This window comes from Nipponia nippon, unplaced genomic scaffold (genome assembly GCF_047370975.1).
Source record: "Nipponia nippon isolate SJK-2023a ecotype South Korea unplaced genomic scaffold, ASM4737097v1 scaffold_13, whole genome shotgun sequence".
Lineage (NCBI taxonomy): Eukaryota > Metazoa > Chordata > Aves > Pelecaniformes > Threskiornithidae > Nipponia > Nipponia nippon.
In genome coordinates, this window is record NW_028262324.1 from 15132572 (window position 1) to 15152808 (window position 20237).

The following is a 20237-nucleotide window of genomic DNA, read 5'->3' on the forward strand; positions in this document are numbered from 1 at the left end:
AGCTGTGTCACAAACATCCTCCTGAAGCCGTGCTGTCAGTTTTCATTTGCAGAAAGGGTCCAACCCCCACCCAAAAAAAACCCCAACGCTGCAAATGAAACGCTTACCGAGCGCTAATGCTGTGTAGCGATAGCAGAGGCATCCTCCGCACAAGTGAAGCGGACCAGAAAAGATGCTCCCGAGCATCACGTTTGACACAGCCGCAGCTGTACCGTGTGCCTCTGCAGCGCTGGCATTCGAGCATTAGGCCGGGGTGATTTCATATGCAGTAGTTTAAGTTGACATATACTTTCCTCTTGACTGTTTGAAAGTGTTACAACACGCAGTCCCAACGCCATTTCATGCGCAGAGAGACCTAAGTGGCTCCGTATAAGCAAACAGCTCTTACGCCAGGAGAGGAGGGGTAGGGGAGGAAAAGAAATATCACAGTTCTTCAACCCCCTTGTTTTCAAGCTCAGTAATAAGCTGCCTTTTTCATAAGATTACCCTCGAGTAGCACAACGCGTGGTGATTGCTGAAGTGAGCTATGTTCACGTCTCCAAAGAGGACTGCGGCAGCCGGTGCTCGTGGCAAGGAATGGGCTCTGGTGGCCCCATCAGCGTCAGCCCTACCTGTCCTAACAGCAGCCAGCCTTCAGCAACAGCCTGCCCGCTATTCAGCGGTACCCCCAGCTAGCTCACCGTGGCACGGGAGAAGAGAGATTTGGGAGAGAAAGATTCCTTTCTCCATCAGCCACCGTGGTCCAGGACGAGTGCAAGCAGGAGCGTCCGTGCGGACGGTCTCAGCTGGCTCCATGCAGAGAGCACCGCTCCCCAGCACTCTTCAGAGATCTCATTTCAGACCTGTCATGGGAAATTTTATCCTGCACCTGGACTTCTTTAGAGGCAAAAATAAATAAGTAAACGTGCCCCACATCCCATTGTCCTTCACCACTGTGCATCCTGTGGATTACAAGCTGTAACCGGCACAGAAAACTACATTTAAATACAATACGTATTTATGAGCACACATGCAAGTGCAAGCATACGCACACAGTGCAGATCCAAAGCTTACTGAGTCCTCTTTCCCCCCTGTGAGATAAGAGGGCTGCACATACACAATATCCAGGCCTAAACCATCCTAAGTTCTACCTGGATTTTAGGAAAATATAGCAGAAAATAAATATGCTACTGCACTGATATGCAATGAAATATTTTCAAAATTTGCCTAAATGGATTTAAAGTAATGCATGGGAAAAACTGCTCATAGAGAGCCAACGATAGCCTTCTCCTCCCCCTTCCTATTCAAGTTTAATTTGGCTTTTGTAACAAAAGACCAGAATTTATCTCTTGCTCACTCACGCACCTCAGGCCAGCAGGCTCAGTCTTGCAGCCAGAGATGCGCAGGATCAGGCCCTTGTGTACCCTTGGCATCCCACGGCGTGACTCTTTGTGGACCTGGCTTTGCAGGACCAGCACTACCACCTCCACAAGCTGCAGCTCCCCAAATCCTGCTCCCGCATCAGATGCCCCCTCCCCACCTCCTCCTCTTGCCCCCAGACCAGTCACTGTTAAAACACAGATAAGCAGAGCTGGGGGTTGCAAGAAACAGTTAATATTAGCAATGTGCTTGGCAGAGGCAGAGCACTAGATGAGCACCAGGTACTAGGAATATTACCTTTTGTAATCATTGCTTTATTAACATACAACAATCTTATTAATCTAATCTAAGTGCTTATTTGGCAGGTTCAATAGGAAAGCCTTAATTGAGCTTGTTTTAAATATAGCAACAACTGCTTACTCTGCTTTCTAAGAAGGTGTGAGCTTTCCTGGCGACACCTGCTTGCAGCTGACAGCTTGTTAGAGAAGAAGGATGTTTTTTAAGGGTGGATTTTTGCTGGTTTGGGGTTTTCCCAGGGCCCAGTTTATTTGGGGATACAGGAAGGGTCGGGAACACCAGTCACCAAAGGAGGGCTTCCTCCACCACCCAGGTGGGTCCATCCACCCGTCTGAGATGGTGCCTCGTTACCGAGAGACCAAAATGGGACAGGAAGTGCCATTTGCGTAATGAGCAGCCCAGTTCTATGCTTAATTAAAGCTTCCTAATCTGCTGGCAGTGAATCTGCCAGGAGGTTTGACAGCCTTGGCTGGACCTCTTTCATCAGCCACAGCTGCAGCAGTAAATGAGTGGCTCTGTTGAGCCCCCAAGAGCTGCCCGGGGTCCCAGTGGGGATGAATGCCTCGCTTGTCTCCTCCAAAGGCACCACAGCTTCACCTGGCGTACGAGGGGCTTCTTCCGACCAGCCGGCGCCTTGGAGAAAGGGCCTATTTTAACAGGGCTGGGACTGACCTGAATATCCAGATCTGAGCCACCCTTGAAGGATGGGACAGAAGAGGAAGGCAAGGATTTAAATATCTGGACTCAAAGCCAAATCTTGACAGCTGGAAGCCCTCTCTGCCCGGATTCACCATGCAGGAGGTTTGGCTGTAGCAAGGAGACAGATACTTCCAAGTCCCGCTCATCGCTTTGGGTACCGGAAAGGCTCCATCCCCCCAGGACCACCTGGTCCATAAGGGCTGGAGCAGCACGTGGCCCTCGTCCCATGGCCAACGCATGGGGCGAGAGGTCACCGTACCGAAAATGTACACGCTTGTGGAGAACTGAGGGCTTTCTGCTCACCTTGATGCGTGTGCCGTGCAGGCTGGCGGCTCCCTCGCAGCTGCTGATCTTCTCTCCGCAGGTCCACCTCTGATTCAGCAGCTCGCCCCGAAACTCATTTTCTGGGGAAGGGAAGAGGAACACGGGGTCAGGATACAGTGTCAGCCCGGCACCCCATCAGCAGCATCAACCAGAGGCAAAAATGCAGTATTTATTCCCTGCCTGCTTTCTTTAATGGCCATTCAAACCCTGCCCGAGGGTCTCCATGCCCCAAGCAGAACCCCATGGTGCCACTCCAAGGCCAAGAGCCCCAGCTGTGAAGAATTTGCAATTGGGGTAAATGAAGGCTCAGACACCTAATGGGCTCCCACGCATCAGCCGAGCTGCAGGAGCAGCCCATGTGCGCCCTCAGCCTATCCCAAACACTGGGCATCACTGCTCAGCTTGGTTGGAAAACACGATATTAACAGTGAGTGTCACTGGTGGCTGGGCAAGGCAGCTGCCAGCACTGGCGCAGGAGCCTTGCAGTGCCCGTGGCAGCTGGCAAAGGGCTCCTCTGCCCTGCGCACTTGCTCCACCTTTACACCCTCTTCTCTTTCCAGAGATGAAGTTCATTTTTAACCTTTCACAAAAATTCACACATCTAAAGCAGTGGATGGGACCCAGTAGCTGGACATCACTGAGAGCCGAGTGGGGTCCCCACGCAGGTTTCTGTGACACTAGCATTTTGGGAGCGGGTTATTACAGCGATAGGCAGTGAAGGGAAAGATTATGGGAAATACATGCCTTACAAGTGGATTCTTAGCACTTCCCCGTCATCTAATACAACTTGAAACATCTTCAAGGGGCCGGCACCAGCCCTGCTGCACACAGATGGATTTGCAGTAGCTGGACCAGCACGGAGGAGCTGCCGTGGCACGGGAGCTGCATGGCAGAGCTTACCCTCCCGCGCAGTTATTGCTCGCAGTAATGAGATCAGAAGCGTTTGCCCCTAGACTCTGGCCTCCGGGCCCCCAGCGTCACAGCTCACCTTGGCAAACCGTTGTTGCTTTGGGCGCCGCTGCTGCGAGCCTTCCCCTCGCATCTTTAATTGCGGCTCCCTCTGGCATTGAGTACTGAATAATTTACTGCCTGTTCTCCAAGTCTTGCTCCATTCATCTTCTACCACCAATGCAAAGGAAACAAGAGAGCATCCCCCAGAAGGAGGCACATGAGGAGCTATGCACATGCCGGCATGCTCATTCATCTCGGGCTGCTAATAGCCTGGGGAAGAGCTCAGGGCAGAGGCTTTGTTTCCTCTGCTGGAACAGGCTCCCATGCTTCCTTGACTTGATGTCTCTGTTATTGGGGTGATCTCAAAGACAGCAAAAGCAGGGAGAGGGCTCACACATGCTAAAGGAAACCTGTGGAAGGTGGGTGTTTCCAGCAATGGATAATTGCTGAGTGTGCAGGATACCAGTCAAGCAACTTTAGATCTGCTCTACCACAAACGCACAGAAAATAGCTAAAGAATGTATTCCTCCCCTGCCTGTGTCTACTCTCTATCTACAGGACATTAAGGAACAACCAGTATGTCCCACAGTGCTCTTACAAGAATGAGTACATTGAAAGACTGGGGTAATTTGCCCTATGGTGATGTACAATCCAAGTTAGTGCCTAAGACAGATGACCGTGAAAGTCACCTTCATGTATTTGTCCTAAAACAGAGAGCTTTGGAAGCCAGCAGGGCAGCTGGGGGGAACCTTTCTAGGTTTCACAGGAGAAACATCTGTGTTGGAGACTCCACTCCAAACCCTGTCTGAAGCACTGTGTTCCAGCCTGGACCCACGGGAAAAGCACGGGGCTTGGAAACAAAATCCAAGAGTTGCTGAAACATTATTCTGCTTTGGAGAAGCTCTGAGGAAAGGGAGCAGGGAGGCACAGATGGCCAGGCAGATGATGAAAACCAAGCAAAATGTGGGAAAGCAGCTAGAAAGGGACAGAAGAAAGGAGAACAGAAGGGGAAAAAAATGAAAATAGAAGAAATAAAGATGTTTCTATAGTACATTCATAGGACAGTACAGCCTGCCTGCTCATCTGAAGCATTTCCTGAGCATCCTTCTCCCAAGTAGCGTGTTTTAAAGCAGGAGCATCCTCTCTGGGATGCAGTGGGAGCAGGAGCAGAGAGCGGGTTAAACTGTAGAAACAATGGATCCTGGATGCACGATAACCCTAAAGATAGCTTAGAAGATTTTTGAAAGGTTGAGAGGTCATGAGATTCAACCCCAAGGGGGAAAAAATAGCAAAACACACGCACGCTTATCCTCTTTGGGCCTGTTTTGCTCACATGTGCCTAAGTCGCAGGCTAAGGGTGAGCTCCAGAAGCTGCCATGGTAAATCTGGCCCGAAATGTTACCTTGTCCTTGCCATGGGCCCCATCCCAACCTCCCGTGCCTTTGTTCCTGTGAGCAGGAGGAGGGGAAGGGGCTGCGTGTTGGGGCAAGGAGCCTTGGCCAAGCTGAAGGTGCATTGGCTGCACCAGCTCAGCACGCTCCTGCCCGCTCCTGTCCCTCTGCCCAGCCTGGTTCAGATGGCCAAGGCAGCTCCGTCAACACGCGAATCAGATTTCCTCTACTCCATGCTGCTTAAATGCATCTGGTCTCCGGAGAGGATCAGCTTGCACTGCTGGCTCTGCCCTTTCCACCTCGCCTCTGGACCCTGGGTTCAGCAGAAACGCAGCTGACTGGCTATGTGAAGGACACTTCTTTTAACGCCTACCTGGACCACCCAAGAAGAGATGCGGGATATTGCCTTAAATTCAAGTTTTTGCCCATGGGAAGCAGATCCCGGAGGGAACAGCACATTCTGGGCACTGAGCTGGGACAGCCAAAGCTCACAGCCAGGAGCACTTGCATCCACTCCCCCTTGAAAAACAACCTAGATGCTCAGCTGCTCTGATAGATCGCTGCCTCATGTTCACATCCCAAAGGAAACCACCAGCTTTCCCCCACCCGCTCCATCCTCAGTACCCACCACCTAGTCAGGACTGGATCACACACTGGGGTCCCACACAGGGACAGCACACAGGCTGCTTTTCCTCATCAACATTTATGACAATCCCCCAAACCATCAGTGTGTCCTCTTCCAAATCAGGTTCTTTCCCAAACCTTGAATTTATTCGTCCCCTTCTCTCCTTCAGAAATATCTACAGAGAAAGGTCAGCTGTGAACCGAAGCATTGCTAGTTGTGCAGAATCCTGGCATGAAAGAGCAAGTTCTGTGAAACCTTTGGGTCACCCTCATCAACTCCAAACAAGAAGATCTGGAAACTTGGGAGGGAGACCACACGCAATTCAGAATGTTAATCAGACTTGGGTGTGGTTTACTTTCCATTTCCAAAGAGAGAAGAAAGCATTGATTTGCCAGAAAAAAATTAAACCCTCCAAAGAATGGCAGAAAGTTCCTCCAAAAATAAACCCAACCAAACCTCATAGGAAGCTTTGGGGTGCAGAAGGTGAATAGAAAACGAGGCAGGATGCTGCAGGAGAGGGCTGCCTGGGTGTCAGCCAGCTCCCACACGTGTCCTTATGGTGCCAGGGGGACCCCTGCTTGCAGGCTGCCTGTCTCCAAATCTATGCAGAGGTTACCTCTGCCGTAGCAAAGTGATGGGGTGAGAGACAGGTTCCTTAGAGAAAAGATGGTGGGTGAATCCTTTGCTTCCTCATAAGATGTGTCACTGCATATTTAAACTAAAGGACTAGAAGAAAAACCTATCGGTCTTCAGTTGCTCCCCCAAGTGCAAGAAAAGAAAAAGGAAGAGGGTAAGATTTTTCTTCATCTTTGTTCAGGCACATTTTTTATGGGAAAGGTGAACGCTGTGTTAACACAGCAGCAACGTGCTGAGAACAGGCTGGGTCCTTCAGTGTCCCACCAGACAACGTGGGCTCAGTTCTCAGAGCGAATACAGCAGCAGTGTCAGGGATCGGAAGGTGTCCTTTGGACCGAATGTTTCATGTGAATTTAAAAAAAAAAACACACAAAATCTCAAATCCAAGTTTTACATCTTCTCTAAGCTGCAAAAGCCACCCGTGGGCCCCTCCACCCCCTCCGCGCTGCTTGCTGGCTAACACCCGTGCATTTTGCAGCGCATCGCTCGCACACGCTGCTCTCTATGGCCACCGGCCACTGCCTGGAGACCGACAACGAAATTTGCTTTCCTGCGCGGCCCCAAACCCACAGTGCAGTGAGGGCTTCTCTTCCAACAGGCAACGTGAGTCTTTGCTTTAAGGCTTCAGTCTCAGATCCCGGCTGAGCCACTGAACCCCCAGGCTCAGCACAGCCCAATCCAGCCTGAAGCATGGCTAATTGCCCCACGCTCCTGCCCAGCCCTTGCCAAGAAAGGACTCCTCTGAGCCGATACCCTGCGCGAGGGCCTGCCAGTTCAGCCTTCACGCACACAGGAACGCAGCATCAGGGTGCTTTTTTTCAAGGGAGATGAATTAAAACCTCTGTAGGGATCAAAATACACTGAAAAATTAGAACCCAGCTACTTTAGCAATTCTTCTCCGTTCTTCTCTGATGCCAGGAATGTTGGTTTAACCCCCTCTCAGGGCACAGAAATACCATCTATTCAATGCAATTATCGCTGTTTACTGCGGCACGGCTATGTTCCATGCTTCAAATTTAGCTTCCCAAACATGCATTTAATTTAAGATTTAATACCGGATGTTAATTGTATATTGCACAGTAAATGACTGATCATTAAAACATATTAATTGAGGCTTAACAGCTGTGTAATAGATATTACATCTCATACTTATCAGCAAATATGATTTAATAATCAGTTAGGACGGGATGTATAGATGGGAGACGTAGCACGGCCAGCTAGATTGTGGGTCGTTCTTTATTGTTCATTTGCTGACCTAAAGATACTTCTCCTTAGCATGTTTGGAAAGAAGCTTGGCAATCACCAAGTAGATGTTGAGCTTTGATGCTCTCACCTGCGGAGCTTACCTGGACAAGCGCCGAAGTGTTTATAATCTCTATAAAAGGAGAAATGGGGGAGCCATGAGCAGTTTCCTCCTAAAGCTGGGGCCAAGCCCCCCTAAAGCTGGGGCCAAGCTGCAGGGACCTGGCCCCATGACTGTGTTTGCACCAGCAGCAAAGCGGGGAACTGGTGAACCCCGGTGGATGGGGGGCAAACACTGGGAGATGGTCATCCTCCCCCAGCACCTGGGGAATCCTTTCCACCATGAAGAGAGTCACAGCCACCCTGTACTTTCTAACAGTAACTCTTATTTAAAGCAAGCTGACAAACATCATCGCCCTTGGCAATGGATACATATATCCCAGCCTGTACACACTGGGCTGGTCTCTGGGCCAGTTCACCCAAGCGCTTGGTCTCCCACTGCTCCCATCCCCTGGCTCCATCGTTGCACTGACCCAGCACATCGCGCTCCCGCAGCCCGGGGCTTGCTGCTCCTCGTCCCCACGTCACTCCCAGCCATGTCCCCTCATGCTGAAGCGCGGAGCCGGACAGCACCTTGCTGCACTGAGTGGCTGTTCAGAGACCCAACAACTCGTACCAGTGAGCTGAATTTTTGATCCCATGGCCCTGACAAACACGCAACACTGGCTTAACCACCGTGCTACCAAACCACAGGCTGCAACATCAAAGGTTATGAAGTCTGTGATGCACACTCTGATCTTTTATTTTCCCCTTACCCAAAGGAAAGGAAGGGGTTTGATTTCAGTAGGATCAAACCTTTCTAGTGCTTTCATTGCCAAATGGATGCTTGCAGCATGGCATGCGTTGCTAACCTGCTAAGCGACCGGCTCAGCACCAGCATGGCTCAGGGGTGTTCACTGCCAACAGCCAAGTACAGCCCTGCTCAGCTCCGCAGGTCCTGGGGACACAGAGGAGAGGAGGGGAGCACCAGGGTTTCCATCTGGCTACACAAAGGGAAGAGGACAGGTCCTTGCTAGCATGATGCGGCTGTTTCTTCATCTCCAGCCACAAGAACCTGCCTCCCTCCTTCCAGTGATTCCTGCTGTAGTGCCCAGGGGCCAGCCAGCAGCCCAGGGAGCATTCGCCACCTTGGCTCCCTCTTCCAGCCCTGCATGAAGCACAAATGACTCACGTCCTCTTCCCGGCCCCATGCCACCTCACCTCTTGGCTCATCCTGCTTTTGATGCCATCAGCTGCCACCTCTGCCCAGGCGGCTGTGTCAGCCCCTGTGGCCACCTCGGCCATGCCAGCTTGTGCTTTGCCCTGTCATACCTGGCAGTTTTGGATGCTTGTGAACTCTTTGCCAGGTCCTTGATGGGAAAAGTGAATCATCCCTTTCCCATGCCCTGGGACAAGACCCAGAGCAACCGGCTTAATTGCAAGATTCAGATTTCCCAAACATGAGGACATGTTGCAATAGGAAGGGAAGAAGCAGCAAAACCCACTCCTTGGAGAGGAAGCAAAGCCCTCAGCAGTGGGGTTCAGCAGCAGGTTAAAGATCCACCAGGACCAAGGCACGGACATCACCTTGCCGTGGGACCCGGCATCCCCAGGCCCCTGCAATGGCTGCGCTGCCGTCCTTCACCCGGGGCCGTCTCTCCACCCCTGCCCAGCAGCTCTGCATGCTGAGCCACGAAGTGCTGTTGGGCAAGGACCAGTGTTTCGCCCTGTTTCTCTGAGTCACCCAGCACAACAGGAGCCGGAGCATTCAGTGCACCTACGACACAAAGGAAGGAAATGAGGCTACAGCCTCTCCTCATTAAGAGCAATATTCATGCTCCAGTGTTCATGGCCAGTTAATAAGACTTTTTATTAGAGTCCTTTTTCTTTTTCTACAAAGTGGCAGAAGCACACTACACAGCACTGCAGAAGATGTAAAAGAAGGTGATTTTCACCTTCCATCCTTGTATCACTTGTGTACTCTTCAAGAGAGGAAGAAATGCTGCGTGCCCACAGCAGCACTGCTGTCTGTGCATTGTTCTTAAGTATATTGATCAAAAAGATTAAAGAGTGAACATTGTTCAAAATCCCATCTTCCCCTGGCTCCTTGGGGGAGCTGTCAAAATGCAAAGCTGTTCCGAGCATGGTGAGCAAGGCCACCAACAACAGGGAAAACAAAGTGATGAGGTTTTCTGTTGGAGAATCTCTTTGGGGTTTTCAAGGCCCAGGGCAACAGCAGGGCCTGGAAAAGCTCTCAGCTGATGCTGACCCCCTCCAAGACGAGAGCAAGACCTGAGCCATGGGCATCTCTGCCTCCTGCCTTCACCCTGCCAGTCACTAAGAGTTGCCCAAAGTGTGCCTTTCCCTACTGCAATAGCAGGAACTTTGTACAAGCCTGCTGATTAATTCCTCTCCAAACATACCTGAGCCTGAATGAAAAAAAAAATTGGAAAAAAAAAAAAGAAAGAAAATATCAAGCAAGCCCCAGCTTATCACTTTCAAATGATGGGTGCCACCATCTCCCCTTCTGCCACGTTTATCCACAGCGTGGACCGCTCCTGCCACCGGCTTCATCTCCAGCGTCCATCCTTTTGTGCACGCAGAGGGAGCCCTGCTCAGCAACGCTCATCTGCTTGTGCCCGGCGCGTGTGCAAACAGGCGTGTAACGCGTCAGGCATGCAGGAGAGCAGCTCTGAGAAGCAGGATGTTGCTTCTTTCTTCTTGCACATTTTCCTCATTATTTTGTTCTAATTTGGCTTTCCTGGTACCTTCTCTATTCAATAAAAGCCAAATGCAAACCGCATCCCTTAATCTCCGAAACAGCAGCTCACTGCTGAGAAAATAATATAGATGTAACTTCCAGCATCACACACTTTCTTTTCCATTTATATGCAAATGCCGACCTTTCACCCAAGCTGTCTCAAAGAAGTATTTCCTTAAAAATGCAAATAGCATGTTGCAGGCAGTTACTCTGGCTGAGTCTTTCTTATATTATTATTATTATTTCTTTTAACCTTACCAGCACTGTAAAACACAACTGCTAAACTGCATCCCGGTAATAATTACTTTTCATACCAAATCGAAAGCCTCCATGGAGCCGATGTGTCGAAACACCAGCAGGAGAATTCAGCGCAGATGAATTTTGAGAGATGGTTTTGGATAAGCGTGTCTTGGGCCAGGGAGAAGGAAGCGGCACCAAGACAGCGTGGCTGCCGAAGGGAACGACCCGACAGCTCAGGGTGAGGTTGCAAGAGTATCTTCTGTCTTGTAAAACCCTTCCCATGGTGCTGCTGACACACAGAAGCCCTCGGGAAGGGGAAAACGAGCTGTGTAAACTGGGGAGGTTTGCATGGGGTGAGCACAGCGGGCACAAGGAGTAAGTCCACCGGCACTGCCGGTGTTGGACATGGATGTCCTTTCCCATCTGAGGTGGTCTGGGAAGACCTTTAGGGTTGTGTGTGCGTGCGCACGGTGTGTCTGTGCTGTACAAAGGGGCCCCGGCGCAGCACTGGGGCTCCTGGGGCTGAAGATGAATCATGAGAAGGGTGATTGAAGAAGGGGCTGGTGGGGAAGCAGCCACGATGAGATGACGGATGCAGAGGAACAAACCAGATTAGGGCATTTCAGCTCCAAGACTCCCCTAGTTCACCTCTCCTTCTCCCCGCTGTTGAGAGGGGTTAACCTCCGGGGAGAGCAGCGTGCTGCTGCTTTCGCTTCCACCGTGGCAGCGGTCCCAGCACCAGCAGCTGCACACCAGGCTGCCCTTGGCTCACATCTGCTCACCCACGGGGACGCGGACAGGGCTGTCCCCATGCACCGGGAGCACAAGCCCACCCTGGCAGGTTGAGGGGTGAAAGAAAGCATCAGCAACTGCTGCAACCAAAGCCTCCCCTTTCTCACAGCGGCTCTACACCCGCACAGGGAGGTACTCCCAGCATGGATGGGTGTCAAACAGACCTAGCCGGACGCATCAACTCAGCTCGGGTATTTGACAACCTGTGTCCAAGCTGCTCCATCATCAGTTTGGAAACTGGGAGAGAAGAGGAAGAGCGAGCCTGAGCGTCGTGTTTGCAGAGGGGGATACAAGGCTGCGCACGGGGGGGAAGCCAAGTGTATAAAGCAACGGTGATAAATGAAGTTCTTCACATACAGAAATAGCAAGGGAGAAAAGCCTGCCACAGGCAGCCTTCCTGGGACAGGGCAACGCATCGTTCAGCTCAGTGCTTGTCTCTGAGCAGCAAATACAGATTTCCCCAGTCTGTAGGGCAAGAGTAAAAGAAACAGATGAGATATGAACTGATCTTTTCTCTATCATTTTAGTCATCTATAGATTTAGCTGTCAATGACTCTTTAGTTCCTTCTGGGCTTCAAACCTCCACAGATGTCCCAGTGTTGACTGTCACAGCCCAAGTGAACTTGAATCTGCTCTGGAACCTTACCCTCAGCCCCACAGGTTCTGAGCAAAAACACAGAGCTGCAAAAAAACACAAAAGCTGCAAAAAACCACATTGCTTCTGCCCAAATTTGGCCCAAGCTGGGCACACAGAGGTGTCTGAAGGACACAAACCCTTTTGTCCCCAGCGCAGGACAGGGGTCCAACAACGTTTGCTCAAGCGGGTGGTTTTCTGGACAGGGATTTCTTCCACGTGTGACACCAGGCCAGGCAGAGGAGGGAGAAGCTGCCTGGAAGAACTGGGGAAGAGGCTGGCAGTGCCTCTGACGCAAAGTTAGATGACTAAATGGGCTACTTCCCAGCTGCCAGCTTGTCTTTATGATATTAAGCTTTTCCTCTCCGCTGCCATATAAGAAGTGAAAAGTTGACACGTAAGCGTGTGTCATATGGAGTCAGAGAGACAGAAGCAATAAGGCATAAAAGGAGGTGAGATCATCGTGCAGCAACAACTCCCCTGGGGTGAGAGGCAGCACTGCACAGTGCCCGCTGGCTCGCGGCCCCCCACATCCCCCACCTGCATCCCTTCCCATGGCACAGGCTCGGCACGCTCAAACCGGAGCTCATTTCCACGCCAAATGTCCTGGACCAGGGGCACACGCAGGGTGCCATGTTGCCCACCACGAAACAAGGTGATTAAGCTGACCCTTCAAACGGCTTTATTAAAAAGGAGCCTCCGCTGCAGCGCGCAGCTCTGCCAGCCATAATGTCGCGGCCCCCCCAGGATCATCGCTGCTGAATGGGGTGGCTGCTGTGCGCCATTTGTTTGAAAAGAGGGAAAATCATCAAATATGTTAAGTTTATAGCCCTGCTGCCACCGCTCTTAGCGCTCCTGCGGACCCCGTGTAATTGAAATTAAATAGAGGCGAGTGATACCTTCCTACGGCAGCCTGTGCTTGCTTGTCAATATGAAGTGGGGACAACGAGGAGGAGGGATGGGGTAGCAGCTGGGTGCCCATGGGCGGTGCTCTTGGAGCAGCTTTCATCCCCCTTCCAGCTGCTGGCACGGGCTGAGCCCACTGCGCTGCATCGGTTTTGCCCCGATGCTGAGCTCCAGCCTGGCCAGGAGCAGGGAAGCCCCAAGACCCCAGCGGTGCACTCGCTCCCCAGACCCTGCAGCCAAGGATTAGCTCATATCCCCTAACTGGGAAGTTTCTCTCTCCTCCAAACCCTTCTTGTCCCAATCTTTCCCTTTCTGATGGGGCGTCCTTGCTCTCCCCAGCAATGTCCCTGCTTGGCGGGCAAGCGCAGCGGGGAAGCAGCCAACCTGCCAGAGCTGCTCTGCCGGCACGGCAGCGACCGGCCTCCCCGGCAGCCAGGAAAGCCGCTCCGTGACAGGAGGGAGCCGAAAGTTTCTAGGGGATGTGCAAGAGGAGCTGACAACTCCGTGCTTCTCTGAGACACTGCAGGCAAAGTTAACTGTTTAGACTGTCAGGTTTTTTTAAAGCAAAAACATGGCTCCCAGGCACTCTTTTTTTTTTTTCTTTTTTTACAGTAAAAAACCAGAGCAGCTCTCTCCAGAAGGCTATTAATCCTCTCCTGTCACTTGTGTTCTTGGAGAGAGCGTTTCTCTGGGCAAAAGCAGCTAGTTGCTCACTGACTAATTACATCAAAATATTGAGGGCAACAAACAAACCTTTAACTCCACTTGCCAGAAGCTCGCTAGATGCAAAGCTTCAAAATTATGGAGGAGAAACATATGCATCAGCAGGAGAAGCTGGGACTTGAGACGCGCTTATGGCCACATCAGCTTTCAGAGGCACGAACTTACTTTCCTCTCTGCAGAGCCACTCGAGCAGGGCTAACTTTGCAAGATAACTGTACCCAGAGTATCCCCCACCCCAGGCTTTTGATTTCTTACAAATAAAGATTTTTTTTGCCTTTACCAGGGAAGGGATTTAATTTGTTTTCTCTCATTCCTGTGCAGACGCTTGGGTTTTAGGTACAGAGCGAGGACTGGACTCACGTACCCAAAGGAAGGCTCTTGCTTAGGCTTCAAACCCCATTACAAGAAGGTTTTCAAAAACTCTTGGCTGAAATCAAGTAACTTCTCTCAAAGCCCATCTGGCACCTTCACTTATCTCCCCTTGGGACACGGCTTCGCAGACCAGACTCTTCCCTACCCCAAAACTTTCACCAGTCATTCAGCCAACAGGGTTTGGGCTTTGACTTCATTTCCATCCCATCACCCCACGTTGCCCATACAGCCAGAATGGGAAAAGCCAGTGCCGAAAGAGGAAAGCCCAATTCTGCATTTAGGTGCTAAACCTGATGTTCTTCCAAGAAGGTTTGGATGTCCAAGAGCTGAAACAGGTGACTCAAATGCAAGCGTTGGCCCCAAACCCATGGCTGACAGACAGACATCACCTTCCACCCCCCAAAGCTGCCTCTCCCGGGCTGGAGAGCACCTGGGGCAGGGAAAGGTGCCAGATTCCGGCTCTGGAACACCTGAGGCCACAGGGGTTAACCAAAGGCAGCTGCTGGGGAGGTTTCTCTGTGCTACGTGGGTGTTTCTACGCACAGGTAATTGGGTACTCATCACAAAACTTAACAAGCCGCACTCAGGGAGCCCAGCGACAAGCACAAGGCAGAGTTATTCAACATCAAATTGTTGGTTTCGAAGGATTGTTTAAAAAAAGAAATTCAAAAGTGCTCAGAGTGTCACCTACAGAGTTTGCCAGCAATACCTTGGTTTTTAAATACCGTGTGCATGAAAGCTCCCCCAGAGCCATCTCTGGTACCTTATAATAATATTCACCAGGGGATCCTCCTAATGCGAGGTTTGAATCCATTGCTGTTGAATACACCCGACTCCTTGGCTCGCAGAGAGCGGTCAGGTAAGCACGCCCACGAGCCGCTGCTCAGAGAGACGATTACGGCCCTCGGCATCGATCAGAAAGGTCTGATCACACCCATGAGGAGCGAGAGGCTTCCCCAAAATGGGCACAAACCTGGCTTGCAGATGCTGTCCTAGGGAGAGCCACGTGCTTGGCAAACGGTTTCAAGCAAAGGAACGAAGAAATCCGAGTCTCGACTGCAGTTTATATTTAATTAGAGGAAAGGCAGCTTACGCAGCACTTTCGGAAACATATTGTCTTACAGCTTATTGGGTATTCGTATCTTAACAGCTCAACATCGATTTCTTTTATGTAAAGGAAGAGGGGGGAAGAGAACCGTGTGCCCTAAGTTGTGTTAGCTCCAAAGAGACGCCTGTACCGCTTGGACTAATGTTTAGAGTAATCAAAGGCGTGAACTCATGTATTATGTATGGGAACGAGAGTTTTCAGTCTTCTGCAAAAAGGAATCTCCAGCGTTTGGTATTTTGTTAGCAGGCTGGCACCATATGGCTCTCCCCTGCTGATATTCTTTCACACCAGAACTTTATGTTCAGATGCTTTAGTTAATATTTTACCCAGCAAGCATAAACAAGATGCAAAGATTGCAGTCGACAGCAACCTTCTCTTAAACCATATACCCATGTTAATAGTGAAGCCTTCTTTCAGCAAGTAGTTTCCCCGAACACATGCCTGGCTTTATTTTTTTTTTTTCTCTCCTTAGGGGTCCACCCTGGGCCATTTACTTTACCTGCCTTAGCATCAAACAAAACACACGCAGCAAACCCAAGAAGGACATTTTCACTCCCTTCCTACTCTGTTTTCTGGCTGCTCCAAGGCAGCACTGGATGCGTGCAGGAGCCACACGCGTACGAGTTGTATTCGTGTACAATTTAAGGCTGCATCCCTGCTTGTTTTTTCGTTTCAGACTAGGTTTTATCTCAGGAAGGTAGAGTTACCTCTCCTCCACTGCTGAAGCAGGGATGGAGCACCAGGCAAAGCTCACCCAAGCTCTAACAGCCCAACCTGGCCAAGCAAGACCAACGATATAGAGCATGCAACTTGACGTGCTTTACCAAGACTTGTGCCTCCCCCCACCCTGCCCCAAGTTAGGCACAGAATCACTTTGGAAAACTGCAGCTTGGAGATTTGCCTCTAAATATTGCATTTAGATTTCCTCCACCCCCCACCCTCCAATATTCTTACTATTCTTTAATATTCTTAAAACAAATAGGACCTAACAGATGTCTTTCAGCCTGCGCTCTTATTAATGAGAATATTGTAAGAATGGAAATCAGGTCACAAATGTTTAATACTTTGTTTAAAAAGTCTTCAGCTTCTTTAAAGAGTTCCACTAATCCCAACATGACAGATGTACAAGGCAGTTTTGCTTGGGGCAGATTAAAATTCTCGCTCTGATTTGCTCTTTCATTTGGTCTGATTAAAATAACATTGCAATTTTTTTAAATGTACTGACTTCAAAATAAAAAAAGGAAAGAATAAAAAGTGACCAGTAAAGGCCAGCGTGATCACAATAAAAGCAAATTTATTGTTGTTAAGATATAAAAGCAAGACAAAAAGGAACTGAGGGACAGCCAGCCCATGCCCAGGTTAGCAATAAAGCTCTGTGTTAAAGATAAAAGCGGGACCTTTCCAAACTATGTTTTTCCATTTGAAAGTGTTTATTAATCTATTCTCTCTGAAGCAAAAAGTTCAATGAAAGACAAAGATCAAAAGTATTTTAATTCAGGTGAAAATTATTTTTATCTTTTTTTTTTTTTTTTTAAACCAAACCAAAATGAAAAGCGGAGTATTACAGAGTGTGTCACTTCATTATTCTGCTATAAGACTGACACTCGCTGGGAACAGCCGGGCTGGTAGGACAGGGTGATCTCAGCCACCCTTTCCTCAACCAAACTCTGCCCAGAAATTCCCTGTTTCCTTCCCTGACCTCCCTTCACACCAGACCACCCGTCCCTGGATGAGCTCTCTCAGCTAATTTCATTTCCATGCTGCTAGAAAGCACCCCGGCACCTGAGTCACGTACGAACGCGTGCGTGGCAGTCGCTAGAGCAGGGTGCTCTGGTGGGATCAGCAGAGGAGCAGGGAGGCGGGAGGGAGCCCTGGCCGCGCTCCCAGCCCATCTCCTCTCCCCACGCTCATCCGTAAACCAGCCGGAGCCACGTGTGCCTTTGCCCTCTTGGGTCTGCCTGAAAACGGCCACAGCTCCCAGTGCTGGGTCCCTCCAGAGCACCGCTGGACCAGTTTCATACAGGCATTGCCTCACCGCAGGCTCCTGTAGCGCAGATGGAGACATTGCTTTAAAAAGCAACCAGCGATGTCCCCCGAAGGGCAAACGCCTGCTCAAAGGGACCAAGGTTTCACAGTAAGATCCCGGATTGTTAGTCTGGCCCAGAAACCTTCTCTGCCTCACCATCCCCACCTGCAAAGCCACAGCAAGGCCTCACAGAAGTGTTGTAGGGATGAATAACCTCAACAATAGAAAAAACACTAGTTTTGTGTTATGTATTTAGCCGTTTTTCCTTAAAACCCCCACTTGTGCCTTCTATAAAAAAGAATACACAGAAAATCCACAAAATGTTTCAAGTTTTCAAGGAGTTGCTCCATTCAGATGATTTTTAACATTTGCATTCTTCAAATATGTGTTCAACACAGGTTCATGCCTTCGAGGTGTCCCCACCTCGATGCCCACCTCTGGCTGTTCCCAGGGCAGAAACAACCTCCCCCCACAGCAGATGCTGCAGCAAAGCAGCTCCGAGAAGCGGAGGGATGCCCTCCCGCGCCGCTGCTCTCACGCAGGGGAAGGCCAGCGGCTCTGTGCGGGGAGGAGGCACTTGGAAACTGCTCTTCACCTTCTGTGGCTCGGTCCTGTCCCAAAGGGCCAGGGCACCGCCCCGCCGCTCCCAGCAAAGCAGCTCCCGAGCTCTGCAAGGGCAAACGCTGCACTTCGAGAAATTCCCTTCCACGGATTAACCTGCCAAGAGGGGAAACTTGCTTCCTCCAAATATACACGCACAAAGCCCCTTTCTCCTTGGTGAAAATATTTGGGGGGAGCGAGGGGTGGCAGATTTCCCTCCCATCTCTGAAGGGAGCAGAAGGGATGCCCCAGCCCTGCTCTTTGCCATTACTCTTGACCTTGCTCCCAGATCCCGGAGCAGAAATCTCATGTAAATTCATTTGACTCTAAAAGCAAGGTGGTTCGAGGCATTTCGCCCACCCCAGAAACTTTTCATAGCATGTGCTTATCACCACGCTTCTCTATTCAGACGATGATCTCCTCTCTAAGGACTAGGTGGCGGGTCAAGTTTCTACTTTGCAAAGGTAAACAGGCTCAGAAGCGATACAGAATATTTTAAGATGAGAGGTTTCATGCAAGCCAGCTTTAAGGATGTTAGAGATGCCGGGGGACTCTGCAGCACACCCAGGGCTGGTATGTAGGTGGTGGAGTTATTCTTTGTAGAAGCCAGCAAAACCCAGAAGAAAGGTGGAAAGAAAGGTGGGAAGAGCAAGGCTTCCTGACAGCAACTTCTGCCCCGTCAAATCTCTAGAAATACCTGGGAACCAAGAGGATGGGCGGGAGTTAATCCCAGCCTGCTAGTCCCTTTCACACAGCTACCTCCCAAAAAGACAAATAAATCTGGGCTCTGGAGCCACCTTCGCCTCCCTCCGGGGTGTCAGCATCCTTGTCTGCACAGCCAGGGAGTAAATGGCATTTGCACAACAAGTAACTCAAAGAGGGGATTTCTTGGGGAAAGGGGGGTACCACATGGTGACGCATTCCTAGCTCCAAGTTTACAATGTGGATCCTCCACCTCCAGCTCCCACGTCCGAGAAAGGGGAACAGTTATAAAGTGACAACAGGAGATGTCCTTTGTCAGCAAGGAAAGAGCTCTCGCCACCAAGCCATACAGTTCACGGCTGTAAAACTAAGTCCTTCCATTTGCAAACTGCCACACACGCACACAAAGCAAAGGGGAGACCGGGTCTTGCCCCCCGCTTTGCCATTAAACTCTCCCGTCTGACTTCCCAGCGGTAACGCGATGCTTTCCCCCGTCTCCCTCCGCCTTCCAACGGCTGATTTCATGTCTTCTGGGAAGCCCAGCCCAGCCGTGGCGATTTCCACCGCACGCTCCGGCCTTTACTGTAAACCTGCCACTTCCCCTCGTCGCTCAGCTCTCGGGGGGCAAAGGGTCCCCCCAAACCTTCAAGTGGGGCAGATGCCAGCACCCTCTGCAAAATAAGCTCCCCCAGGTTGCAAACGGAGGGCTCTATCCCTCACTGGATAGGGAGCTAGGGATCGTTTTGCATTGCACCAGTTGATTTTTGGGGTCTCAGGAGTATAAACTCACCTGCCCTCCTCAAGCCCTGATGCACAATCACGTTGGAGTTTGGGGGAGGGAGAAGAGTTTATATTCCTGAGCTCCAAAAGCTGAGTAATTCAGCCTGTTTAGGGTGTGTTGCTGACAGCGTGCACTGTTCCCCCCCAAAACCCAAGAAGAACAGCACGCCCCATCAAGAAGCCAAGTTTGGAGGCGGCACCCCAAAGCCGAGGCTTACGGGAGGGATAAGTGGGGGGGAGTTTAGCACTGTCTGCTAAAATGGCAGCTGCTCTGACGCCGAGCTACGTCTTGCAAAGTCAGCCCTGCCCTCATCATCTGACTGCCGGGAACCGGGGCCGCTCCGCTGCCGGCTCCCGGGGGCTCGGCGGGCCGGGGAGGGGGGCGCGGAGCCGGAGCATCGCCTGCCCCTGCCCACCCCCGGCCCGCAGTTTGCGGCTCCGGGTTGCTGGGGAAAGTCCCGGCCCAGCTGGGTTAATCGCCGGCCTAATGACTTCCCCCAGCCCCGGCTGGAAGGCACCTGGGCTCGCTGTGCCCCCCCCCCCCCCCCCCCCGCTTCTCTCCCACCCCAGCCCGGGGCCATTAAACCAACACAGCCCGGCTCTACGAAAGAAAAGCCGGGAGAGGTGGGGGGGCCGCCCCGACCCCTGGGCTGCTCTCCCCCTGCTCCGTGTCCCCCCTGCTTTGGGGACAAGGATGAGCCCGGGGGCAAAGGGACCGGCCACCGAGCAGCAGCACGGCCGGGGTGGGCTCCTCAGGGGATGAGGTTCTCCTCCTCTTCCAGCCCAGGGTTTGCCCAAAGGGGAAGGGGCACCGCTGTCTCAGAGCCACCAACGCCACCCTTGGCAGTGACCTCAAGCCCCGTCCCGCAGCGGGACACCCCCCCCCCCCCGCCGCCGGGCCAGGGGCTGAGCCGGGCCGAGCCCCGCGGATCCCCCTTGCAGGGGCTCCCAGGGCGGGGGGGGGGGGGGGGGGGGGGCTGCATTTCTGGCTTTCCTACGGTACCAGCTGCCCCCGCAGACCCCTCCCCGA

General features: G+C 51.4%; 1 protein-coding gene across 8 annotated transcripts in view; it reads right to left on the reverse strand.

Annotated features, from left to right (window-relative positions):
* The window catches only part of MYT1 (myelin transcription factor 1), a 68939-nt gene that overhangs the window by 42108 nt on the left and 6594 nt on the right, over positions 1-20237 (reverse strand). For all 8 annotated transcript variants that reach the window (XM_087750248.1, XM_087750246.1, XM_087750247.1 and 5 more), the window contains exon 2: positions 2659-2759. In XM_087750248.1, the coding sequence (XP_087606374.1) occupies positions 2659-2759 (101 nt within the window). The remainder of the gene's footprint in view (positions 1-2658; positions 2760-20237) is intronic.